At 48.2% G+C, this 27,805-nt stretch overlaps 1 protein-coding gene across 1 annotated transcript in view; it reads right to left on the bottom strand.

Moving 5' to 3' along the window:
- LOC112108020 (sodium channel protein type 5 subunit alpha-like) overlaps positions 1-27,805 on the bottom strand; it is a gene marked incomplete at its 3' end in the record, with an annotated part of 116,280 nt that overhangs the window by 41,965 nt on the left and 46,510 nt on the right. The window contains exons 13-15 of the mRNA XM_029911619.1: positions 25,876-26,322; positions 16,635-16,778; positions 12,332-12,455 (exon numbers count right to left, since the gene is read on the bottom strand). Of these exons, the coding sequence (XP_029767479.1) occupies positions 12,332-12,455; positions 16,635-16,778; positions 25,876-26,322 (715 nt within the window). The remainder of the gene's footprint in view (positions 1-12,331; positions 12,456-16,634; positions 16,779-25,875; positions 26,323-27,805) is intronic.

Here is a 27,805-nt window from a genome sequence, read left to right as displayed (position 1 = left end):
CAGCACATTCCTCAAACTTGTTTGTACTTATTCAGCCTCCATTTTCCTAAATAGTAAAATCAACTGAAGTGCTGATTCTTCTTTGAGTACTGGTCCCTATGTGTATTCCACCTAATGTGCCTGAAACAGGAAAATCTTGTGAGTTTATTCCTGTACTCTGGAACTCCTCTTGCTCAGTACCATGGTATAATGGGAGGTGCACACCTACCACTTCTCCAGTTCCTTCTCATTGCTGCACGGTCTGAGTCGGAATCCTCTCTGTCCAAAGCTCCTTCTCTGTCTTCTTATCTATTAAACAGTTCTTAGTTTTGTTCTGCTAGCCCTTTGAGGTAGCAGAGAGTACTTTGTGAGGAAATCATGGATCTTGAACCCAGGCCCATAGGTCCCCAGGTAGTCAGACCACAGCCACCATCCAGTGCTCAGCAAGGGCTCCACCCATGAAGCTCCTGACTGGAAAAACATCCAGCCCCACCAATTGGCTCAGATGCACTACTTAAGCCAGAAAGAGGCACAGGAAGTTGTTTGAGCTAGTAGGTGAATCCCTTGCTGGCTGCCACTTTGGACCCTGCCTATTCAGCTGATTCCTGAGCCCTTCCTTCCAGCCTGGTCAGGGTTCCTGCCCTCCTTATTCCAGATCCTCCAACACCCCCAGTTCCTGTGTTCCTTCCTTGCTCTAGGTCCCTGCTCCACGGAAGGGCTGCCGGGAGCCCGGAGCTTGCCACACGGCAGGGCAACCAGCATCCCGGAGCCCATGGCCTTTAGCGCACAGCTGAGCTGGGCCTCCAACAAAGACGGTTACTCACCGTTGTAACTGTTGTTCTTCGAGATGTGTTGCTCATATCCATTCCAGTTAGGTGTGTGCGCGCCACGTGCACGATCGTCGGAAGATTTTTAGCCTAGCAACACCCGGTGGGTCGGCTGTGGAGCCCCCTAGAGTGGCGCCGTTATGGCGCTGGATATATACCCCAGCCGACCCAGCGCCCCCTCAGTTCCTTCTTGCCGGCTACTCCGACAGTGGGGAAGGGGGGCGGGTTTGGAATGGATATGAGCAACACATCTCGAAGAACAACAGTTACAACGGTGAGTAACCGTCTTTTCTTCTTTGAGTGCTTGCTCATATCCATTCCAGTTAGGTGACTCCCAAGCCCCACCTAGGTGGCGGGGTCGGAGTGAGACATTGCTGTGTGCAGAACCGCTGACCCGAAAGCAGCATCGTCTCTGGATTGTTGCACCAGCGCATAGTGAGTAGCAAATGTGTGGACCGATGACCACACTGCAGCTCTACAAATGTCCTGGATCGGTACTTGAGCCAGGAAGGCAGTCGAGGAGGCCTGGGCCCTCGTGGAATGAGCAGTGAGGTGTGGCGTCGGTACACCGGCCAGGTCGTAGCAAGCACGAATGCAGGACGTAATCCAAGAGGACAGGCACTGTGAAGAGACCGGTGAGCCTTTCATCCGGTCGGCCACCGCAACGAAGAGTTGCGTCGTTTTCCTAAATGGCTTTGTACGGTCAATATAGAAAGCCAGGGCCCTGCGAACGTCCAAAGAATGTAAACGCTGGTCTTGACGAGTAGCGTGCGGTTTCGGATGGAAGACCGGGAGAAATATATCTTGGTTTACGTGGAAAGGTGACACCACCTTCGGAAGAAAGGCAGGGTGGGGGCGAAGCTGCACCTTGTCCTTGTGGAACACCGTGTAAGGGGGCTCGGATGTCAGCGCCCTGAGTTCCGAGACGCGTCGTGCTGAGGTGATGGCTACGAGGAAGGCTGTCTTCCAGGATAAGTACAGGAGTGAGCAGGTCGCCAATGGTTCAAACGGAGGCCCTGTGAGCCTAGAGAGGACAAGGTTGAGGTTCCACGTCGGAACCTGGCTGTCGTTGCTGTGGGTACAGCCGGTCTAAGCCCTTGAGGAATCTAACGACCATCGGGTTAGAGAAGACCGAGGACGTGAGTTCTCCTGGGTGGAAAGCGGAAATGGCGGCGAGGTGAACCCTAATTGAGGATGTCGCCAAGCCTTGCTGTCTTAGGGACAGGAGGTATTCCAGTATCAAGGGGATAGGAGCCTGCGAGGGAGACGTAGCTCGTTGCTCACACCAACAGGAGAACCTCTTCCACTTGGCTAAATAAGTAGTCCGCGTAGAGGGCTTTCTACTTCCCAGCAGGACCTGTTGGACGGCCTGCGAGCATTGCCTCTCTGAGCGACTCAACCATGAAGCATCCACGCCGTGAGGTGGAGCGACTGCAGGTCGGGGTGACACAGCCGGCCGTGGTCCTGAGAGATGAGATCCGGACTCAAGGGGAGCGTAATCGGCCTCTGTACTGACAGCTCCAGCAGTGTGGTGTACCAGTGCTGTCTCGGCCAAGCGGGAGCGACTAGAATTACCCGTGCATGGTCCCTGCGGATCTTGAGCAGCACCCTGTGGACCAGCGGGAATGGGGGAAAGGCGTAGAACAGATGGTCTTTCCATGCCATGAGGAAGGCGTCTGACCGAGAGCCCGGGGCTCGCCCGTGTAGGGAGCAGAATGCCTGGCACTTCCTGTTGGCCCGAGATGCGAACAGGTCGATCTGGGGAAACCCCCACCTTTGGAAGACGGAATAGATGATGTCCGGGCGAATCGACCACTCATGCGTCTGGAAGGACCTGCTGAGACGGTCCGCCAGCGTATTCTGGACTCCAGGCAGGAATGACGCCGTGAGATGAATCGAGTGGGCGATGCAGAAGTCCCACAGGCGAATGGCCTCTTGGCATAGGGGAGATGAGCGAGCTCCGCCTTGCTTGTTGATGTAAAACATGGCCGTGGTGTTGTCGGTGAGAATCAGCACGCAACGGCCCTGTAGTAAGTTGAGGAAAGCCTGGCAAGCCAGGCGCACCGCCATCAGCTCTCGGACGTTGATGTGCAGGGCTAGTTGGGACGCGGACCACAGGCCTTGGGTATGGTGCTCCCCCAGGTGAGCGCCCCAGCCTAGAGATGAAGCGTCCGTAACTAGGTGGAGGGAGGGCTGTGGGGCGTGAAAGGGCACTCCTGTACAGACCGCCGTGCGATCCGTCCACCAGGCGAAAGAGGCCAAGACCGAGGCTGGAACCGTGACCACCATGTTCAGGTCGTCTTGATGAGGACGGTAGACCGATGACACCCAAGCCTGCAGTGGGCGAAGTCGCAGTCTGGCGTGCCTGGTTACGTAGGTACACGAGGCCATGTGGCCCAAAAGGACAAGGCATGTTCTTATGATGGTAATTGGAAAGGCCCTGAGTCCTTGAATGACGCTTGAGATGGTATGAAAGCGGCTATCTGGCAGGATGGCTCGGGCACGTCTGGAGTCCAGGATTGCTCCAATGAACTCTATCCTCTGAGTTGGTACTAGAGTGGACTTCTCTCTGTTGAGTAGAATGCCCAGCTCGTGGAAAGTGTGTGTCACTATGCGGACATGAGCCTGCACTTGGTCTCTGGTGCGGCCGCGTACCAGCCAGTCGTCCAAGTACGGGAACAGCTGTATCCCTTGTCGACGAAGGAAGGCCGCGACGACTGCCAGACACTTTGTGAACACCCTGGGAGCCGAGGACAAGCCGAAGGGAAGGACTGCGAATTGGTAGTGCACCCTGTTTACTACAAATCGCAGGAAGCGTCTGTGGGGCGGATAAATCGCTATATGGAAATAAGCGTCCTTCATGTCGAGGGCGGCGAACCAGTCTCCAGGATCCAGTGAAGGGATGATGGTCCCCAATGACACCATGCGGAACCTCAACTTTACTATGAATTTGTTGAGTCCGCGCAAGTCTAAGATGGGCCTTAGACCCCCATTTGACTTGGGTATCAGGAAGTAGCGGGAGTAAAACCCCCTGCCCCTTAGCTCCGATGGAACCTCCTCTATGGCCCCCATAGCGAGGAGCCCAAAAACCTCCTGTGTAAGGACTCATAGACTCATAGACTTTAAGGTCAGAAGGGACCAATATGGAGTTGCTCGTGAGAAGGGTCCCTGAAGAGGGACGGGGAAGGGGAGTGGGGGGGGGCGAGGAAAACTGGAGGGCGTATCCCCTCTCCACCGTGCGAAGGACCCAGCGGTCCGATGTTATAAGAGACCAAGCACGGTGGAAACGGGAGAGGCGTTCCCGGAAGGGGGGAGTTGAATCCTGGGTACCGGTTGAGGTGCCGTCCTCGACCGCACCTTCAAAAGGTTTGCCTAGGCCCTGAAGGTGGCCTAGGCTGGCCCTGGTTCTGACCGGGTTGAGGGCCGGTCGACCTTCGCCTACCGCCTCGACCCCGCCTCCTAGCAAAGTCCTGTCTTGGACGAGGCGGGGGAGGGTAGAACCGCTGAGGCTGGGGCCTGAAGGGTCTGCGCTGAGGCCCTGGGACATGCATCCCCAGGGAGCGCATCATTGTCCGAGAGTCTTTAAGATTTTGGAGCCTAGAGTCCGTCTTTTCCGAAAAGAGGCCCTAGCCCTCAAACGGAAGGTCCTGCAGGGTCTGCTGCAGTTCAGGTGGTAAGCCTGACACCTGGAGCCAGGAGATTCGGCGCATTGCTATCCCCGACGCCAGGGTCCTAGCGGCCGAGTCCGCTATATCAAGGGAGGCCTGCAGGGAGGTGCATGCCACCCGCTTGCCCTCCTCTACCAAGGCCCCGAACTCTTCCCTCGATTCCTGGGGAACCAGCTCTTTAAATTTCCCCATCGAGGACCACATATTAAAGCCATAGCGGCTCAGGAGCGCCTGCTGGTTCGCTGCCCGCAGTTGCAGCCCGCCAGCCGAATAGACCTTGCGTCCGAACAAATCGAAGCGCTTAGCGTCCTTCGATTTGGGCGCAGCAGCCTGCTGGCCATGGCGCTCCCGTGCATTGACTGATGAAACCACCAGTGAGCACGGTTGGGGGTGAGTGTACAAGTACTCATGTTCCTTGGAGGGCACAAAGTACTTCCTCTCAACCCCTCTGGCCGTGGGCGGAATAGAGGCCGGGGTTTGCCAGATGGTGGTGGCGTTCGCCTGGATAGTGCGGATCAGCGGTAATGCCACCCTGGATGGAGCATCCGCTGAAATGATCTGCACGATGGGATCATGGACCTCCGCAATCTCCTCCACCTGGAGGTCCATATTGCGAGCCATGCGGCGCAGCAGGTCCTGGTGGGCCCGAAGGTCTATAGGAGGCGGCCCAATGGCGGATGTGCCCGCTACGGCCTCATCAGGCGAGGACGAGGAGGATGCCCCCGGTGGCAAGGGGTCCAATGGTTGGTCCTGCTCCAGGTGTTCCTGGAGTTGGGCATCGCCTGCCCCCTGGTCCAGGGCCTCTGCTGGTGCGGGCACTGGAGCCTCCACGTCCCTTGGAGGAGGGCGGGAGATGGTGGACTCTGGGGCCCTAGGCTCCGAACGGCCCGAGCGGGAGGCAGATAGCGGAGCTCCTTGTGCCTGATGGTAGGCCCAAGGAGTCCAGAAGGACCAATGCGCAGGTCCTTGCATAGGGTCGCCGGTCTCCTGCAGGTGGCCGGCCTCCACTGCCTCAGATGATCGCGACACCGATCTCGTCGGCCACGGCGGTGCCGAACCCGACGCCGTCGGCACCGGATGGTACGGTGCCGATCGGTGCCGGCCGTAAGGAGATCTGTCCCTGTGCGGTGCCGGAGAGCGGTGCCGGGACCTGGATCGGTGCCGGTAGTCCTTCCGGTGCCGGGATCCCGATCTGGAACGGGACGACGATCTCGAGGAAGCGTGGTACCGGGAGCGGCCCCTCGAGCCCGAGTGGCGCTCATACCGGTGCCGGGAGCTGCGTCTTGAGCCCGATCGGTGCCGGTCGTCGCGACGGTGCCGGGATGTTGAACGGCGCCGCGAAGAGGATCTGGGCCGCGAGTACGACTGGTGCCGAGGTGATATTCGGCGCCGGGACTCCGAGCGGCGTCGGGATCTGCTCCGGGATCTGGAGCGGTGCCGAGAGACTCGTGCTGGCGACGGTGGGCGCACCACCGGACTGCAGCACGCGTGGAGCCACCGGTGCCAGGAGTTGTGACAGCGCCGGCTCCGTGAGGGCGATCAGGTCTCTCGCCGTAGCAAAGGTCTCCGGGGTGGAAGGGAGACAAGGTTCCACCACCAGCCTTGGTGGTGAAACAGTCCGCACCGGACTCAACGGCCTCGGTGCCGGAGTCGACGGTGTGGCCGCCTGCCTTTGGCGGTCCAACTGCGGACGCGGCTCTACCCCCGGCACCGGGGGAGCCGGAATCTTCACGGCAGCAACGTCCCGCGCCTTGCTGGCCTTCTTATGGCCCGGAGAAAGGGATCGGCGCCGAGGTTCTTTAGGCGGGCGCGGTGCCGACGTCGGTCGGTGCCGAGCAGTCTTTTCCGCCGCACCGGTCGGGCCCGCCGGGGCGCTGCGCACCGAAGCGCTCGGTGCCGGGACAGGGCGCGCCGAGGGAGGATCCGGACTCAGAGCCGCCTCCATCAGGAGCTGTCGGAGTCTAAAGTCCCGCTCCTTTCTTGTCCTCGGCTTGAAGGCCTTGCAGATAGGGCACTTATCTGCTGGATGAGCCTCCCCAAGGCACTTCAAGCAGGAACTATGCGGGTCGCTGGTTGGCATATGCTTCCCGCAGGACGCGCACGGCTTAAAGCCAGGAGCCTTGGGCATGGGCCCGGCTGTGCGCCGGGGAGGAAAAGGGGAAAAACACCCCCTAAACCCCCGATAACAATATACAACTATATATATACACTACACAACTAACTAACTAACTAACTTGAATAACTATCTATACAACTAACTATAACAACACAATGAGAAGCTAGGGAGTGTGGAGATCAGCTATGCCGCGCTCCACAGTTCCAACGACCGTCAGGGGCGATAAGAAGGAACTGAGGGGGCGCTGGGTCGGCTGGGGTATATATCCAGCGCCATAACGGCGCCACTCTAGGGGGCTCCACAGCCGACCCACCGGGTGTTGCTAGGGTAAAAATCTTCCGACGATCGTGCACGCGGCGCGCACATACCTAACTGGAATGGATATGAGCAAGCACTCGAAGAAGAACCCCCAGTTCCTGTGTTCCTTCCTCGCTCTAGGTCCCTGATCCTCTGCCCTACCCTTTACTCTATCTCCGGCTCGACCCTGGCTTGACTCCCTCACTCTGACTCCAGCTTCGACCCTTGTCTTGACACCTCACTCAGACTTTGGTGGACCCTTGACTCCTTGTAGTCATTGAGGGCGCTGAGCATAGGGGTTTGTGTATGTGCGGGGGGGGGGTTAGGTGAGGGGCATTGTGGTTCTCAACCTGTGGCCCAGGTAAAACTTTGTGGGCCGCGTATGCAGCCTACGATGATAAATAGGTTGAGAACCCCTGATTTAGCATAACAAAGAGAAGGTTAAGGGGTGACTTGATTAGAGTGTATATGTATCTACATGGGAACAAATATTTAATAATGGGCTCTTCTATCTAGCAGAGAACAGTATAACATGATCCAATGGCTGGAATTTGAAACTAGACAATTTGAGACTGGAAATAACATGTAAATTTTGAACAATGAGAGTACTTAACCATTGAAACAATTTATCAAGGATCATGAGGGATTCTCAATCATTGACAATTTTTAAATCAAAATTGTTTTTTTCTAAAAGATGTGCTCAAGGAATTATTTTGGGGATGTTCTACTGCCTGTGTTACATAGGAAATCAGACTAGGTGATCACTGGTTTTAAAAGATCTTTAAGCTCCAAAGGTAATATAATAAATGTGGTAATTCAGAATTGGAAGGAGAAAAGCCGCCACATATACATAGAGACTGAAACCTCTTCCATTTCTCAAGGTAAGATTTCTTTGCGGATGGTTTTCTGCTGTTCACCAGTGTTTTGCAATTCTGCAGTACAGTTCATCTCTATGCTTAGCAAACATATTTTGAGATGGCTCAGATGAGGGGGAGGGATAGCTCAGTGGTTTGAGCATTGGCCTGCTAATTCCAGGGTTATGAGTTCAATCCTTGAGGGGGCCATTTGGGAATTTGGTTGGGGATTAATCCTGCTTTGAGCAAGGGGTTGGACTAGATGACCTCCTGAAGTCTCTTCCAACCCTAATCTATGATTCTAAAACTGGAATGGAGAGTCCTGAGTCAGCAATTTGGGCATCAATGGCAAATGAAGTGACAGTTAAGACATTAATAAGGTCTGGGAACTATAGTTGTCTTGGACATGCTGGTGCTATAAGAATGACTCTCACCTTTTCTTTCTTTATCTTTTTCAGTACCTTCAAAAGCAACACCGAATGGGAGAATAGGTATAAGCCAAGCTCCCACACCATGTTATGAGGAATTCATCCTCTACAAAACTGTGACCTAGACTTCCCCTAAAACAGTACCCAGCTAGCAAATATTCTGTAAAACACTGAATGGTTCAGCTACTATTCGTGATCCCACAGGAAATGTCTACTTTGTCTACTGTAGTGTTCTGCAGACCCAGTAAGTATACAGACAAAATGGTAATCTGATGGTTTATGCACCAATTCTCTAGCTTTCCTGCTTCTGTACATAGGGAGAAAGATCTCATTCCTCATTGGTGATTTATGTAAATTATGGTCTCCTTGTCATCTGTCATGATTCTGATCACATGGTCCAGAAGATGAGCACCCCAGAATATTACAAAGGCATTTGTCACTATAGTCTGCATGGGTAAGGTGAGTGGGAAAGAATAAAAGGTACTCCAATGCACACCTTTTTTGGATCCTTCCACCAACTGAGCAAGTCAAGAACCCTCTAAGAAACTCACAGTGACCTGTTCAGACTATGTTTTTGGGTATATAAGCACTCTTTAACAATGTTTTAAGGCATTGAAGATGCAATCTGGCATGAGGTGTTACAAATGTACATGTAGCCATAACAACTCAACATGTACTTGCTGTTTTGTGTGGACTCAAGTGCAGTTGGAAAATGAGGCTTGACTTTGTATCAAACCTGTCCCCTGATAAGTAACCTCTGGCAGTTTTGGAGTCCAAGTTGGTTCTTATAAACTCAATGAGCTGAATGGGTATCAAAGTTGACTTTCCTTTGTTGAGTTTTAACCCTAGAGTCTTGAATAAGGTTATTGCCTTGTTTATTGCTGACTGTACTTTGTCATAAGATCAACCTTGAGGAGCCAGTCATCTAGGTAAAGGGAGACTTGAACTCCTAAATATCTTAGGTAGGCTGCTACTACTGATAGAACTTCCATGAAAACCTTGGGGACAATCAAAAAGCCAAATGGAAGTACACAATGCTGAAAGTGATCATGGTCAATCACTTCGCTATAAGAAAATATTCATTCTGGAGGTCAAGGTCTGCAAACCAGTCCCTTGGATCTACTGTTATTGTTGCTGCATAGGTAACCATCCTGAATCTGTGTCTTGATGAAGGTGTTCAGTATTCTGAAGTCCAAAATAGGTCTCCACCCTACCTTCTTGGACACTAAGAAGCATTTTGAGTAAAAAACCCTTCCCACATAGGGGAATAGAACTGGTTCTAGATCTTCTAGTTGTAGAAGAGATTCTACCTCCTTTCTTAAAAAGCTTCTTGTGAGGGGGGTCCCTGAAAAGGGACAAGGAAAGTGGGTGGGGTGGAGGAATGGATTATCACTTCTAATGCCCATTTGTCTGATATAAACTTTCCCATGAGTCTTTGTAAAGGGAAAGATGGCCTCCAAATGGTGGGAAGAGTGAAGTAGAAGGGTAATGCAGCTGTAAATCCAAACAGTGAAGTGGTTCACAGCTCTCAACCAATGTGAGGTGAGGTAATATCTTTTATTGGACCAATTTCTGCTGGTGAGAGAGACAAATTTTCAAGCTACACAGAGCTCTTCCTCGGGTCACCAACTGCCTGAGGAAGAGCTTTATGTAGCTTGAAAGCTCATCTCTCTCACCAGCAGAAGTTAGTACAATAAAAGATATTACCTCACCCATCTTGTCTCTCTATTATCCTGGGACTGACACAGCTACAACAACACTGCATACAAAATGAGTGCTTGCCAGATGTGGAAGACTGTGTTGTTGCAGTTGCAGAGGTGGAAGGTCTATTCTTCTGGAACTTAGATATCTTTCTAGGTGGCTACGATGCCCTGTGATAGGTTGGAAATTGAACTGGATGAGATTTGGTATGCCTGTGACCTGCTGTATTTTCTTTTGTTAGCAGGAGTATAAATTCTGAGTGAAGGAAGCATTGCCCTAAAAAAAAAAAGTGTCACAATCATGGTTTGAGGCCAAAGGGACCCATCAGGTTACCTAGTCTGAGTTCCCGTATATCACAGGCCATCAACGCCACCCAGTGCCCACAATCTAACAACAGAAATTAGACCAAAGTATTACTGCCCAAAGGAGACTAAACTATTATGTGCCACAGGCAGAAAATAGGAGGCACCAAGGTGCACCAATGCCTAAGGCCCCTGCAGTGGCAGGGAAATGATTAACTGAGATATACCCAATTAATGCTGGCAAATTACCATTACACCCCATTGCAGAGGAAGGTTAAAAAACCCCACGGACACTGCCAATCTGACCTGGAGGAAAATTCCTTCCTGACTCCATGTATGGCAATCAATTAGACCCTGGGCATGTCAGCAAGAACCCACCAGGCACGCACCTGAGAGAGAGAGTGCTCAGTGCAACCTCAGAGTCTTGGCGCTCCCTTTCCAATGTCCCGTCTTCAGCCGTGGCCATCCCTGATGCTTCAGAGGGAGGAGATAAACTAACATAATAAGGAAAAATCCTTTCCTGACTCCTGCAAGTGGAGAGGTTTGTCCATGGTATCACTAAGCAGTTTTGTTCCATCAAATGAGATATTCTACACAGTATTCTGGACCTCTTTTAGGATTGCAGCCGCAGTGCCCAGTTTATCACTAGTGCTGTTGCCATACAGCAGGACACTAACTGCCACATCCAATTAAGCTTGCAGTGATGCTTTGGAAATAAGCTGACCCTCCACAATAATTGCCTAAAACTCTTTTTTTTGTTACTAAAATATTCAATAAAAGGATGTGAATTATTATTGTTGAGATAATTGTATTTAGCAATGAGAGCTTGATAATTTGCCACTCTAAATTGCAGAGAAGCCAAAAAAATAACTCTTTCAGCCTAATAAATTCAAACATTTCTGGTCCTTAGCATGAGATAGTCTTGGAGTGGTGTTGCTTATTTAGCTCATTCAGAGCATCCATCACCAACAAATTCAGCGTTGGGTGTGCAAATAGGTATTCTGTCTCTTTCACAGACATTTTTTGTCTGCACTCTTGCAGATTGGAGGTGCAGTCGCTGGGGGATGTTTTAGGTGGTTCAAGAAAGGCTTCACTTATTGGTGGAATTACTTTGCCTTAGGGAATGGCGTGGAGTATAAATACCAGTTGATGGTGGGTTTCCTGAACCTCCTCCAATGAAATTTGTAAAATCTCAGCTACTCTCTTGAAATGTCTGAAGTCATCTCAAAAGGCAAGAGGAGAAGGCATTCTTGTCTCATCAGACAAAGAGTAAGACATAGTTGCTGGTGGTGGTGTTTCCTCATCTGGTCCCATCTCTTGCTCTTCAATAAACTCCTTTTGCTGAGGAATAGATGGGAATGGTCTTGTGCTATAGCTGGTTGTCTCATCTGATTCTCCCTATCTGGATATCTAGACACCCTATGATAGTGCTCCCCAGCCAGTAGGAAGAAACAGCATGTCAGCTAATGCAAGTGACAAGGAGCGAGAACGCTGTGGAAAAGGGATCTGAATACTGTCAGGCTTTCTAAAATCAAAAAGTTAATTATCCAGGAACTCTATTCCTTTATAGCTATATGGAATTGTAACCTAGAAGGAAATTAATCCAACTGTGAACTGACCTTGTTGACATGTGGTACACCATTACATCTACTACAGACAGGGGGAGACCATCTTTTGTTCAGAGTAATAATTGATATAAGGGTTTGAAGGAAATGTTAATAAATTTAACTTTTCCTCTAGCGACAACCACAATAATCTTGCTATGGATAGTTTTCACTAGAAGGAGCCAGCTTTGAAAATTTAAAAACGCATTGAGCACAAATATTGGCATGAAATAAACTTGTAAAGCTAAAAGCTATACAGCAATTTAAAGTGGGCCTCCAGACTTACCATTCTAGAGAAATTCAACCAAACACTAACAAGTTCTCTCTGCCTATTTCTCATATGTTTTCACTATTACTAAGATCTATGGATGAAAAGTGATACACAAGTATTACGTAATTATGTATTATTAAAGTATTTTTAGCATTAAATACTCTGCAAATAGACAGAGTGCCTTGGTGTTGAGTGCATGAGTGTCTCAGCATTAGCTAGGAGAACAGGTTACTGTGGGCTGTTCTTCTTACTTCCTAGTCATACTGAAATCAGCAGATCCTTACCTTCTGGAAAACAGTTATCAGGTTTCTTTAAGTATTCAGCCAGCTCAGGGATCTGTTTCAGAAGCTCCTCAGGATTTGTCAGATCCACTGTGCTGCCTTCAGAACAGCTGATGTCATCAAGCTGCTACACAAGAAAAGACAATGCATCAATTTTCCCTTAATGCAGTCATTGTGCTTTAAAATAAACTGAATAAGTACATTGGTGAACAGTTATAATTAAGGGAAATATTAAAACAAATAAAACTTAGTTGGGTACAGTACTTATTAATAACATGGCAGTCCTGGAACGGCCTCCTGCTTTACAGTGTATGTGATCCCTGAAATATCTCCACATCAATTCAAACAGAAGTCAAAGTTATATTTAAAGGAACCAGATTAATCACTGTAGTAAAGCTCACAAATGGGAATGATTCCAATTTTTCTGCATTTAAGTACATGTGGTTTTCAAACATGGATAGGCTTTAAAACCCTCTACTAGCTAGGGCTGAAAACAATTAAAACAGAGGACAACACATGACAAAAATAGAGAAGGCAAAACATGAAAATACAATTTCATCAAAGGACTACTTTGTAGAGCTCTAAAACTTTCTGTTCAGAATGAACCTATGAAATGCCCATGGCAGTTTACATGAAATAGAATATGTAATCACATCATGTATTCTTTACTGTGTGACAAAGTTCTGTCCTTGGCTCGGTGGGTCCTGCGTTTCCTGACAGATTTTGCTAACCTCAGAGGCTCACTGTGACCCTCCACATAGCCCTTCTCTCTCTAGAGACAAGGGTCACAGTCTACTGAGCCATTTTCATCAGTAGCCAGCAAGGGAGGTGAGGAGAAACAACCCCCTCGGCACAGTCTCTGTTGTCTCCCAGTATCAGTGATTAATCAGGGAGGGAGCCCAGGCCCACCCTCTACTCCGGGCTCCAGCCCAGAGACCCTAAAATTAGCAGCTATGGAAGCTGACTTTTTGGAAATAAGACATGTACAATTCCCTGGGCTACTTCCCCACAGCAGCCCCCACTCAATATCTTCTTCACAATTACTTCAGGGTCTCCTTCCTTGCACCTGATATGGATTCATACTACTTCATTCCTCCAACAGCACAGCTCCCTCCTATAGCTCCTGACACCCACACCACACTGACTAATTGGGAGGCTTTTAACTAGTTCCAGCCAGTCCTTGATTGGCTTCAGGTGTCCCAATCAATCTAGCTATCTCCACTGCCTTCTAGAAGGATCTTAATTGGCCCCAGGTGTCTTGATTAACCTGGAGCAACTGCCATTTGGTTACCATGGTACCAGGGATTTGTTTAGCCTGGTGCTAACATACCTGTTCCTCACTACTTTCCTGAAGCCATCTGGCCTTGCCCCATCACAACTGGTATAGACTTCCATCTTATTTCAGTATATTTAGGATATCACACCACTAGAGATGTGTGAATAACTCATAACTAATAATTTATTCAATTATTTTTACTGTTTCCAAATTGTATATATTCATTGTTCAAAATTACTCTCCAAAATATTTCTGTGAATAATCATTGGACTTTAGTTTATTTGTGAGCAATTCATTTAAAATATTCTGTGTTTGAAATTTGAGCTGTTTTGATTGGTCTCACAGGCCACATGGTATGTTTCCTTTCTCTGACAGAAGGAGCAATTTTCAAAGCAGAATACTCATGATTACATATACAGCATTCACTTGAAGTTCTTCCAATTCAAATAGAAAGAACACACTGGACACACCAGAATTTTCTGGGATAATCTTTTAACACCTTTTTATTTCAATAATTCAGATTTCAAGAAAAATACAGTAGGCAATGTTAATTTTATAGTGATCTTTTTGAATAAAATGATTTCACATTGTTTCAGTAACTCAGGCCTATTTCTCTTCCTATTAACGTTTTATATCAATATTTAGAAATACAGCATTGTGCCATTTCCATTCACTGAAATCCACTTTATCCTTCACCAGTGAGACAGAATACTTCAAGCTAAATACAACGAATGCAGCTAAATTTATTAGTGATGTTATGATGCAATTGTGAACACCTATGTGACTAAGATATCTGGGGACTCTCATAACACAACTGGAATTGCAGCTAGCAAGGATGCGAAGGGTAACAAAAAGGGTTTGTTTTCATCAATTCAATTCACCAGCTCAGGGATCTGTTTCAGAAGCTCCTCAGGATTTGTCAGATCCACTGTGCTGCCTTCAGAACAGCTGATGTCATCAAGCTGCTACACAAGAAAAGACAATGCATCAATTTTCCCTTAATGCAGTCATTGTGCTTTAAAATAAACTGAATAAGTACATTGGTGAACAGTTATAATTAAGGGAAATATTAAAACAAATAAAAGGTATGTTAGCAACAAGAAGGTGGTCAGGGAAAGTGTGGGACCTTTACTGAATGAGGGAGGCAACCTAGTGACAGATGATATGGAAAAAGCTGAAGTACTCAATGCTTTTTTTGCCTTGGTCTTCACGGACAACATCAGCTCCCAGACTGCTGCACTGGGCAGCATGGTATGGGGAGGAGGTGAGCAGCCCTCAATGGTGAAAGAACAGGTTAAGAACTATTTAGAAAAGCTGGACAGGCACAAGTGCATGGGGCCAGATACAATGCATCCGAGAGTGAAGAGGAGTTGGCTGATGTGATTGCAGAGCCATTGGCCATTATCTCTGAAAAATCGTGGTGATTGGGGGAGGTCCCAGACGATTGGAAAAAGGCAAATATAGTGCCCATCTTTAAAAAAGGGAAGAAGGAGAATCCAGGGAACTACAGACTGGTCAGCCTCACCTCAGTCCCCGGAAAAATCATGGAACAGGTCCTCAAGAAATACATTTTGAAGCACTTGGAGGAGAGGAAGGTGATCAGGAACAGTCAACATGGATTCACCAAGGGCAAGTCATGCCTGACAAACCTGATTGCCTTCTATGATGAGATAACTGGCTCTATGGATATGGGGAAAGCAGTGGACATGACATACCTTGACTTTAGCAAAGCTTTTGATATGGTCTCCCACAGTATTCTTGCCAGCAGGTTAAAGAAGTATGGATTGGGTTAATGGACTATAAAGTGGATAGAAAGCTGGCTAGATCTTCGGGCTCAATGGGTAGTGATCAATGGCTCGGTCTAGTTGGTAGCAGGTATCAAGCGGAGTGCCCCATGGGTTGGTTCTGGGGCCGATTTTGTTCAACATCTTCATTAATGATCTGGATGATACAATGGATTGCACCCTCAGCAAGTTTGTGGATGACACTAAGCTGGAGGGAGAGGTTGATACGCTGGAGGATATGGATAGGGTCCAGAGTGACCTAGACAAATTGGAGGACTGTGCCAAAAAACCTGATGAGGTTCAACAAGGACAAGTGCAGAGTCCTTCACTTAGGATGGTAGAATCATATGCACAGCTACAGGCTGGGGACCAACTGGCTAACCGGCAGTTCTGCAGAAAAGGACTTGATTACAGTGGACAAGAAGCTGGATATGATCAACAGTGTGCCCTTGTTGCCAAGAAGGCTAACGGTATATTGGGCTGCATTAGTAGGAGTATTGCCAGCAGATCGAGGGAAGTGATTATTCCCCTCAATTTGGCACTGGTGAGCCCAAATCTGGAGTACTGCATCCAGTTTTGGGCCCCCCACTACAGAAAGGATGTGGACAAATTGGAGAGAGTCCAGCAGAGGGCAACGAAAATGATTAGGAGGCTGGGGCACATGACTTATAAGGAGAGGCTGAAGGATCTGGGCTTATTTAGTCTGCAGAAAAGAAGAGTGAGGGGGGATTTGATAGCAGCTTTCAACTATCTGAAGTGGGGGGAGGGGTTCCAAAGAGGATGGAGCTAGGCTTCTTCTCAGTGATGGCAGATGACAGAACAAGGAGCAATGGTCTCAAGTTGCAGTGGGGGAGGTCTAGGTTGGATAGTAGGAAAAATCTATTTCACTAGGAGGGTAGTGAAGCACTAGGGAGGTGGTGGAATCTCCATCCTTAGAGGTTTTTAAGGCCTGGCTTGACAAAGCCCTGGCTGGGATGATATAGTTGGGGTTGGTCCTGCTTTGAGCAGGGGGTTGGACTAGATGACCTCCTGAGGTCTCTTCCAACTCTAATCTTCTATGATTCTATGACTAGTAAATTAGAGAGTTCTTGTGCATTAACACAAAATAGGGTAATAAATACAAAATTTTAAAGTACAAATTTATTTCTTGATTAATGATCTTTATAAGATTCTGAAAAAATGAAACAGATATAAAAGAAATCAACTAATGTTGGTGATTCCATGTTAGATATGAACACAGTGTTACCTCTTTTTGTAGTAGAGATGATGATCCAGCCTTCCATTGTTTATCTATGTTAAACTCACTTAAGTCTTCAGAGGAAATCTCAGATCCTTTACACCAAGCTCCCGGTCTTTTACATTGTTCTCCCCTCTGTCTCAGGTGGTTTTCCTGCTGAAGATAATTTTAGATGTGTTTATTTTATTTTCTCTTTTCTTTTTGGTGGCAGAAGGATGGCACACATAATTTTAAAGTAGAACTCTCCAAATGGAACACAAAGCACCTTAAACTGCTTATTTTCAGTATCTCTATTTTTACAGAAAGAAACAAAGGGGGGGAAAGTTTTCATCGGTGACCTAAAATAAATTATGGAACCCACAGTTTAGCCAGGCCTGATCCAAAGCATACTGATGTCAATGGGAATCTTTGCATTTGGACTTAGTGAGGAACTCAGTATAAATATGTAGCAGCCTTCAGGACCAGAAGGGGAACATTTTAGAGTCTTAGGCCTGGTCTACACTACGAGTTTAGGTCGAATTTAGCAGCGTTACCTCAATTTAACCCTGCACCCGTCCACACGATGAAGCCCTTTTTTCCGACTTAAAGGGCTCTTAAAATCGATTTCTTTACTCCACCCCCGACGAGGGGATTAGTGCTGAAATCGGCCTTGCCGGCTCGAATTTGGAGTATTGTGGACGCAATTTGACAGTATTGGCCTCTGGGAGCTATCCCAGAGTGCTCCATTGTGACCGCTCTGGACAGCGCTCTTAACTCAGATGCACTGGCCAGGTAGACAGGAAAAGTCCTGTGAACTTTTGAATTTCATTTCCTGTTTGGCCAGTGTGGCGAGCTGATCAGCAGAGATGACCATGCAGAGCTCATCAGCAGACGTGACCATGGAGTCCCAGAATCGCAAAAGAGCTCCAGCATGGACCGAACAGGAGGTATGGGATCTGATCGCTGTATGGGGAGACGAATCCTTGCTAGCTGAACTCCGTTCCAGTAAATGAAATGCCAAAACATTTGAAAAAATCTCCAAGGGCATGAAGGACAGAGGCTATAACAGGGACTTGCAGCAGTGCTGCGTGAAAATTAAGGAGCTCAGGCAAGCCTACCAAAAAAACAGAGAGGCAAATGGCCACTCCGGGTCACAGCCCCAAACATGCCATTTCTATGATGAGCTGAATGCCATTCTAGGGGGTTCAGCCACCAGTACCCCAACTCTGTGCTTTGACTCCATCAGTGGAGTAGGACGCAACATGGAAGCGGGTTTTGGGAACGAGGAAGATGATGAGGAGGAGGTTGAAGATAGCTCACAGCAAGGAAGCGGAGAAACCGGTTTCCCCAACAGTCAGGATCTGTTTCTCACCCTGGACCTGGAGCCAGTAACCCCCGAACCCACCCAAGGCGGGATCCCGGACCCTGAAGGCGGAGAAGGGACCTCTGGTGAGTGTACCTTTGTAAATATTAGACATGGTTTAAAAGCATGTTTAATTATTAATTTGCCCTGGCATTCGCGGCCAGTACAGCTACTGGAAAAGTCTGTTAACGTGTCTGGGGATGGAGCGAAATCCTCCAGGGACATCTCCATAAAGCTCTCCTGGATGTACTCCCAAAGCCATTGCAAAAGGTTTCTGGGGAGGGCAGCCTTATTGTCCTCCATGGTAGGACAATTTACCACGCCAGGCCAGTAGCACATAGTCGGAATCATTGCAGAACAAAGCATTGCAGCGTATGGTCCCGGTGTTTGCTGGCATTCAAACAACATCCGTTCTTTATCTCTCTGTGTTATCCTCAGGAGAGTGATATCATTCATGTTGAAATAGGGTGGTTTTATTAAGCCGACATTCAGAGGTGCCCGTTCCTGCTGGGCTGTTTGCCTGTGGCTGAACAGAAATGTTCCCCGCTGTTAGCCACACGGTGGGGGGAGGGGTGAAGCCATCATCCCAGAGAATTGAGTGTGTGTGGGGGGGTTAGTTGGGTTTGTGCTGCACGTTAACCCGGAAACCGCAGCCCCTCCTTTTAAACTGCCAACCCATTTTAAATGGCCAACCCAATGGCTGCTTGGTATGGGAAATGAGCGCGGGCTGCTGTTTGAAACCATTCCCACATGTTATGAAGGTTAAAGAAGCCAAAACACTGTGGCTTATCATGGCTGCCTGCAAGCCGAGTTCTGTTGCGCGGCCCTGCATGAGTGATCTCTCACACCAAACTGGCAGGCCCTCCCTCAGTAAGAGGCAAAATGCGACCTTGTAACGAAAACACATGTGCTATGTAATGTTAACAGCAAGGTTTACCGTGAAAGAGTGTACCCATTGTTCTATAAACTATAAACCCATTCTTCTTTTTAAATACCCCTCTCCCTTTTTTTTCCTCCACCAGCTGCATATGTTTCTCCTTCCCAGAGGCTAGCGAAGATTAGAAGGTGAAAAAAACGCACTCGGGATGAAATGTTCTCTGAGCTCATGCTGTCCTCCCACACTGACAGAGCACAGCAGAATGCGTGGAGGCAGACAATGTCAGAGTGCAGGAAAGCACAATATGAACGCGAGGAGAGGTGGCGGGCTGAAGATGATAGGTGGTGTCAGCTTGCTGACAGAAGGCAGGAGTCAATGCTCAGGCTGTTGGAGGATCAAACTCATATGCTCCAGCGTATGGTTGAGCTGCAGGAAAGGCAGCAGGAGCACAGACTGCCGCTACAGCCCCTGTGTAACCAACAGCCCTCCTCCCCAAGTTCCATAGCCTCCTCACCCAGACGCCCAAGAACGCGGTGGGAGGGCCTCTGGCCACCCAGCCACTCCACCCCAGAGGATTGCTCAAGCAACAGAAGGCTGGCATTCAATAAATTTTAAAGTTTTTAAGTTTTAAAGTGCAGTGTGGCCTTGTCTTTCCCTCCTCCCCCACCCTACCTGGTGCTTCCCTCCTCTCTCACCCCTCCCGGGCTACCTTGGCAGTTATCCCCCTATTTGTGTGATGAATTAATAAAGAATGCATGAATGTGAAGCAACAATGACTTTATTGCCTCTGCAAGCGGTGATCGGAGGGGGGAGGGGAGGGTGGTTAGCTTACAGGGAAGTAGAGTGAACCAAGGGGGGGGGGGGTTCATCAAGGAGAAACAAACATAACTTTCACACCGTAGCCTGGCCAGTCATGAAACTGGTTTTCAAAGCTTCTCTAATGCGCACTGCGCTCTCCTGTACTCTTCTAACTGCCCTGGTGTCTGGCTGCGTGTAATCAGCGGCCAGGCGATTTGCCTCAACCTCCCACCCCGCCATAAACGTCTCCCCCTTACTCTCACAGATATTGTGGAGCGCACAGCAAGCAGTAATAACAATGGTTTCGCTGAGGTCTATCCGAGTCAGTAAACTGCGCCACCCCACTTTTAAACGTCCAAATGCACGTTCTACCACCATTCTGCACTTGCTTAGCCTATAGTTGAACAGCTCCTGACTACCGTCAAGGCTTCTGTGTATGGCTTCATGAGCCATGGCATTAAGGGGTAGGCTGGGTCCCCAAGGATAACTATAGGCATTTCAACATACCCAACGGTTATTTTCTGGTCTGGAAAGAAAGTCCCTTCCTGCAGCTTTTGAAACAGACCAGAGTTTTTGAAGATGCGAGCGTCATGTACCTTTCCCGGCCATCCCACGTTGTTGTTGGTGAAACATCCCTTGTGATCCACCAGTGCTTGCAGCACCATTGAAAAGTACCCTTTTCAGTTTATGTACTCGCTGGCTTGGTGCTCCGGTGCCAAGATAAGGATATGGGTTCCGTCTATCGCCCCACCACAGTTAGGGAATCCCATTGCAGCAAAGCCATCCACTATGGCCTGCACATTTCCCAGAGTCACTACCCTTGATATCAGCAGCTCTTTGATTGCGTTGGCTACTTGGATCACAGCAGTCCCCACAGTAGATTTGCCCACTCCAAATTGATGCCCGACTGACCGGTAGCTGTCTGGCGTTGCAAGCTTCCACAGGGCTATCGCCACTCGCTTCTCAACTGTGAGGGCTGCTCTCATCTTGGTATTCTGGCGCTTCAGGGCAGGGGAAAGCAAGTCACAAAGTTCCATGAAAGTGCCCTTACGCATGTGAAAGTTTCGCAACCATTGGGAATCGTCCCAGACCTGCAACACTATGCGGTCCCACCAGTCTGTGCTTGTTTCCCGGGCCCAGAATCGGCGTTCCACGGCATGAACCTGCCCCATTAACACCATGATGTGCACATTGCTGGGGCCCGTACTTTGTGAGAAGTCTATGTCCTCATCACTCTCGTCACCGCGCTACCGTCACCTCCTCGCCTGGTTTTGCTTTTGCAGGTTCTGGTTCTGCATATACTGCAGGATAATGCACGTGGTGTTTACAGTGCTCATAATTGCCGCGGTGATCTGCGCGGGCTCCATGATCCCAGTGCTATAGCGTCTGCGCTGAAAAAAGGCGCGAAACGATTGTCTGACGTTGCTCTGACGGAGGGAGGGGCAACTGACGACATGGCTTACAGGGAATTAAAATCAAAAAGAGGGTGGTTTTGCATCAAGGAGAAACACAAACAACTGTCACGCAGAATGGCCCCCTCAAGGATTGAACTCAAACCCTGGATTTAGCAGGCCGTTGATTTCACGGAGGGAAGGAAGGAGCGAGGGAGGGGGGAGCAAATGAATACAAAACAAATCGGGTCTATTTCATGTTTTGATCCACTCTATCTATCTTTTACATCTTAGGCTGGCAGCAGACGGTGCAGTACGACTGCTAGCCATCGTCATCTCCTGGCTGCTCGCCAGAAGACAGTGCAGTATGACTGCTAGCCATCGTCATATCCTGGCTGCTCGCCAGAAGACGGTGAAGTACGACTGCCGGCAGGACTGAGTCTCCAGGAGATGAAACTTAAAAAGGGAATGACCTGGCTGAGTCACTCCCATGTCTGCCCAGGCGCCCCTGACCGACCTCATCGAGGTCGGCTAAAAGAGCACTGTAGCGGGGTGGACACCTGCTCCTGCCCTGAAGGGCTTGAAACCAGCCCTGAAAGAGGGCTGCAGCTCTAAAAGCTGGGCTGATTGGGGAAGCGGCTGCAGCCGGGCCACGCCCCAACCAGGCCACAGCTGGCCTGTATATAAAGGCTGGGAGCCAGGAGCTCAGAGGTCTCTCTCTGCATTCAGAGAGAGAAGGGCCTGGCTGCAGGGAGCTAGAGACAGGGTACCTGAGTGGAGCAGGGCTGGGGACAGGCTGAGGAGCTGGGGAGCTCCAGCCTGGAAAGCCCCATCCTGGAAAGCCCCAGGCTGCGGCCTAGCAGAAGGCCAAGGCTACTAGGGGTTGCAGAGGGCAGCCCAGGGGTAGGCCAAGGCAGCAGGTCCAAACCCAACCTTGCCAGTGGTGAGTAGGCTGATACTGCAGTCTGCCCCAGGGCATGGGGCCAGACGATGACTGGCAGTAGCCTTATACTGAGGCGAGATGGGAATAGTGGGTGGGGGTTCCCTGGGGAGGGGAGACCCTAAGACTGAGGGGTTACTGCTAGGAGGCAGCATCCCAGGTAAAAGGGCACCGGGATCCAGGGAGGGACACGGGGGCCAGAGGATAGGCGGATCACTGGCCTGCAGAGGGCGCTCCAGGACGCTGGAAGAGCTAATTCCCAGAAGAGACCAGCAGGAGGCGCCGCCGGGTGAGTCCACTCCTCTACAAACACCCAGGAGTATGACGATGACGGCTACCAGTCATAATGCACCGTCTGCTGCCAAAAGGCAATGAGCTGCTGCTGTGTAGCAATGCAGTCCCACGTCTGCCAGCACCCAGGAGACGTATGGTGACGGTGAGCTGAGCGGACTCCATGCTTGCTGTGGTATGGCGTCTGCACAGGTAACCCAGGAAAAAAGGCACAAAACGATTGTCTGCCGTTGCTTTCACGGAGGGAGGGAGGGAGGGGGAGCCTGCCGACATGTACCCAGAACCACCTGCGACACTGTTTTTGCCCCATCAGGCATTGGGATCTCAACCCAGAATTCCAATGGGCGGCGGAGACTGCGGGATAGCTACCCACAGTGCAACGCTCCGGAAGTCGATGCTAGCCTCGATACTGTGGACGCAGTCCGCCGACTTAATGCACTTAGAGCATTTTGTGTGGGGGGACACACAATCGACTGTATAAAAACGATTGCTAAAAAAATGACTTCTATAAAAAAAGTTGGTGTATCACAACATTCCATCAATTACAGTAACCTTGATGGCCTCCACAGCACTAATGTCTGCAGGCATTGTGGACCGTGCATAGCTCTAGTAGATTGATATGATGAGTCTCGGCAAGAGACCATTTGCCTTGAACCATATGCTGATGCATGTGGGTGCCCCAGCCTAGCAGCGAAGCATCAATCATGATTAGTATTAATGGGGGTTCTTGTTGGAATGGGATGCCCATGCAAACATTTTCTGGTGTTGTCCACCAGCGTAGAGTCCAAGATATGGGGTGGTACTGTCAGATGCTTGTGTAGGCTGTGCTTGCTGGGTATGTATACTGAGCTCAACCAGCTCTGTAGGCAGCACATATGTAGTCTTGCGTGTTGTACCACAAATGTTGTGGCTGCCATGTGTCCTAGCAATTGCTGGACAGTACGAGCCGGTATTTGGGTGCTGAATTGTACCTCAGAGATAAGGTTTGTCAGAGTTGTGAATCTGTTCAGGGGCAGAAATACCTTGGCTTCTATGGCATCGAGATGTGCCCCGACGAAGTCCAGTTGTTGGACAGGGATTAGAGTGGATTTTTATTCATTTATCTGTAGCCCTAGATCCCTGAATTGTGCAATCATCATCTGGACTGAGTCCAGTGCTTCTTGTTAAATTGGGCCTTTGAAAAGGCAATCGTCCTGGTAAGGGAAAATCATTATTCCGGTTTGCATAGATGTGCCGCTACTACTGCTAGGTTTTTGGAGAAAACTCTTGGAAGTGTTTGTGTTCTACTGTGAAACACAGGAATTTCCTGTGAGAAGGGTATATGGTAATATTAAAATAAGCATCTTGGAGGTCGAGGGCTAAAAACCAGTCCCCCTTTTGCAGTACTGGAAGTATCGTGCCCAGTGTCACCATCTTGAACTTTTGAGTGTGTATGACCTTGTTGAGTTTTCTGAGATCCAAGATAGGTCTCCATCCCTCATTCTTCTTCTGTGTCAAGAAGTAGTGGGAGTAGAACCCTTTCCCCCTGTATTGCAAAGGAACTCGTTCCACAGCACCTAGTTGTAGAAGATGATCGACTTCTTGTCATAACAGGTGCTCGTGAGAAGGGTCCCTGAAGAGGGATGGGGAGGGGAGGTAGTCAGGAGGTAAAGGGGATGGTATACCCCGATTGTACAATCTCTAACACCAATTGGTCTGTGGTTATTGATGCCCAGATGTGGTAGAATGGGTGAAGGCAGTGACCAAAGCATGGGGACGGATCAGGTGAAAGTGCTGCTTGGTGAGGGAGGTCATCTGGACCCTCGACCAAAACTGCAAAATTGTGGCCTGGGCGGAGCCGATTGAGAAGTCTATGGTTGAGCTTGAGGTGCTCTCTGTCACTGCAACCTTGGTCATATCGTCGGTTCTTGTATTGACGCTGTTGTCATCGGTTGGAAGAGGAATCCCTGTTCCTCGGATAAAGCTGGTATCGTCTTTTCTTAGCAGGTGGAGTGTAGATCCCTGAAGTGCGAAGAGCGGCTCGAGAATCGTTCACTGAGTGCAGGACCTCATCAGTCTTGTTTGAAAATAGCTTCTCTTGGTTGAATGATAGGTTTGGAGTTCTTTAGGTATGCCAGAGGACTGTAACCAGGATGCCTGGCAAATGACTATGGACGTGGTTCCGGCTGCTGTGTCCACGACATCCAAAGATGCTAGGAGGGCTGTTTTAGCTATAAGTTGACCCTCACTTACAATGGCCTGAAATTGTGATTGTTTCTCCATGGGGAGCACCACTGTGAACAACCTATGTTTCCAATAATTATCATAATTGTATTTGGCCAGCAAAGCCGAACAGTTGGCGACCCGGAATTGTAATGTCACTGAGGAATAAATTTTTCATCCGAAGAGGTCAAGCCTCTTGTGGGGTCGATCTAAACTGTTATTGTTTGCCATGCTTATTAGCAGTGTCAACCACCAAGGAGTTCGGAGGCAAGTGTGAGAACAGGAAGTTCATCCCTTTGGCAGGGATGTAATACTTTCTATCTGCCCTTTTGCATGTCGGCCAAATTGAGGCCAGTGTTTGCCAGACTGTCTCTGCTGGTTCCAAAAATGCATCATTGATGGGCAGGGTGATTTTGGAAGTAGATGCAGCTTGTAAGATTTGTACAAGCTTGTGTTGGTTTGTCTGCACTTCCTCCAACTGGATGACCTGGCTTTGGCAACCCACTTAAACAGCAACCTGGCAGGAGACCACCATTGTTTCTGCGGTGCTCTCTTCAGAGACTTCTGCGCCCTTTTCCTTAGTCTTTTAGAGGAAGGCATGTCTCCTGTCCCTGTAGGGGGCGTACCCGGAGAGAAGGTCCGTTGGTCTGGCTCAGTTTGGAGAGATTTCTCCATCAAGATCATTTTGAGTCTGAGATCCTGGTCATGCTGGGCTCTCGTTTTCAGATTGCTACAGTGGGCGCATTTTTGTGGGATGTGCGCCTCCCCAAGAACATGAACACACAAAGAGTGTTAGTCCGAAATGGGCATTGCTTCGTGGCAGGAGCCGCATTGCTTAAAGCCTGGGGAGCCAGGCATCTTAATGGTTAACCCCCTCCCCCCCAGTGTGGGGAGGATAAACATAAAAAGTAAACTTTTTTGGCAAAGGGGGGGTTAATAAAAACTAACGCTACATTAACTATAACTTTCTATATGACTAACTAACTAATTATATTATTTTTTTCTGAAAGGTTTGGAAGAGTGATGAACACTGCCCCAGGGCTCTGTCTTCAGCTGAGGACAGTTGAGAAGGAACTGGAGGGCTCGGGTTGTGTGTACGCTAGACACGGCACCAATGGCACCCTGCGACCCACGCTGACACTGCTACTGTAAATCTCTGATTGATGTCGCCAGGATGCCCTGATACCTGAAGTGGAAGACCCACAGGGACTCCAAGAGATGGAAAATTGACCATACTTTTTGGTAAATTCTTCCAATGGGTAATTACCCTCACTTTTGAAAAATTACACTTTAGTTCTCTTTTGAATTTTTCTAAATTCATCTTCCTGCAGCTGGATCATGCTATGCCTTTGCCAGCTCCATTAAAGAGCCTGTAGTCTCAAACATCTTCTCCTGAATAGGCTTCTTACCTGTTTACTGTATTCCATTTCTGTGAATTTGCTTGAATTATTATCGTCATCTTCATAGTCCTCGCTATCAGATTCTGCCTCAGCAATAGGGACGCAGACAAACATGTTGGAGTTGGTGATAAAATCTTCAAGAATGCTAACAGAGCATTTCTCTCCATTCTTCTCAGTCACATTGTCACTGTGATTTTCTTTACAATTCTTCCCTTCTTTCCCAATCTCCACACATGTGTTCTCAGCAGCCAATTTCATTTTCTTTTTGGTGATTTTCTTTGGTTGCCAGAGCTTTCCACAACAGTAATCCCATGTTGCGTGTTTCACCAAGCGAAGTCCTTTGTGGATCCGAGCAAATGCAATCTGAAGGTTGTTCATCTCTGCATCATCTTCAGGTGCTTGGAGGTTGTCAGCACTGAAGGAGTTCAGCAGTAGTGCAATGAACAGGTTGAGAACCTGAAAATAATTGAAGTGAAAAGAAAATCATGGCAATATAATTTTGAAATTTAAATAGGACGCTTGAAGATTAGTCAGTTTCTAAACAATTTGTTCTTAATGCATCAACCTTAAGACAAAACAAAATTATTGTTCATAAAATAATTTTTCATGGAACATATTTAGCTCTCATAAGGGTATGTTTTCATGATCCTCCAAAAAATAAAAATCAAAAAAACATTTTTGTGGCATAAAAACTGATCTTTTCTGTAATACAGGCCTGTATATGAAAATCACACAATTTTACTGCAACATGTTTTAAAATGTTAATAGTAGTAATGGTAAATTAATAATAAATTGTGGTCATGACTATATAATTAAGGTTGAGTGGAGTTTTGCTCTTCAAACAAGAATTTAAACTTTTTGTATTTGTATGAAGAATACTCTGCATCTTCCCCCAAAATTACAGCATTTACTCTTTGAGTATTGAATGAATTGTCTGAGCATTTACAAGTAAATCCATTAACATGAGTTAAAATTACATAAAAAATTTAGCACTCTCAGTCAGCCCTTTTTGTCTTAAATGTTTTCAATTCATGTATTATCTATCTATGCAAAACTTGGCAGAGATAAATCTTGAAACATGGAACGCCCAGGTACAGCACACAAAGAGCCTTCCTTGACCCTGTAGTGATATGTGGAGGGGGGGAAAAAGATTAAACAAATCTAACACATCTTTTAAAATCACTTTAATCTAATCTGGAACAACAAGCATTAAAATGCATCAATGATTTTTATAGTTATTGCCTGGTATCACTATAGGAAAGAGTTATGTTGTTTGGGTGCATTAACTGTGCATTTCCATATCTTAATATGTTTAGATTTCCTTTAAGTTTATCCTGAATTCTGAACATTCTATTCAGAAAGTTTGTTTTGGGGATGATTGCAAAATACTTACAGTGTTTATTACCTTTAAATCACTGTTATGCACCCTCCTGCTTAACATTTTTTGTCTGGGAATAAATTCTAGTAATATCAGCTGTGATGGATGAGTCGAGAAATCAAGTCAATTGAAGGAGGGAAGATTTTATGGCAGCTGGAAAGATGTTGGTGAAAAGAGGGTCTGGGAGACAGTGTGTCTGAGGGAACTGGGAAGAGTATGGCATTTGGAGGCAATTCACCAAGTGCATATTGGGACCCACCAGGTTCTGCAGCTTATGAGGCCTAGCAACTGAAGAACCTTTAATGTTTGCCTCAGAGTCACAGTCTCCTAGGAGCACTTCCAAGTGGTGTAAAAGAAAAAAAAGTTGGTGTATCACAACAGTCCATCAATTCCTTGAGGGGGAGACAATGACAAAATTTACTGATATACATAATTATGGGGGCACTGTTCCTTTAGCTGGCCAGAATTGGCAAAAGGAAGCTGGAGATGATTTGTACAGTAGAACTATCACCCCCTGTATTAGGCTAAGAGCACAGATTCAGCATAGTAAAGAATAGTGAG

The sequence above is a fragment of the Terrapene carolina genome, unplaced genomic scaffold (assembly GCF_002925995.2).
Source record: "Terrapene carolina triunguis isolate 2854851 unplaced genomic scaffold, T_m_triunguis-2.0 Scaffold111, whole genome shotgun sequence".
Taxonomy (NCBI): domain Eukaryota; kingdom Metazoa; phylum Chordata; order Testudines; family Emydidae; genus Terrapene; species Terrapene triunguis.
The sequence above is the reverse complement of the archived record's forward strand: the minus strand, read 5'-3'. Positions and strand labels throughout refer to the sequence as shown.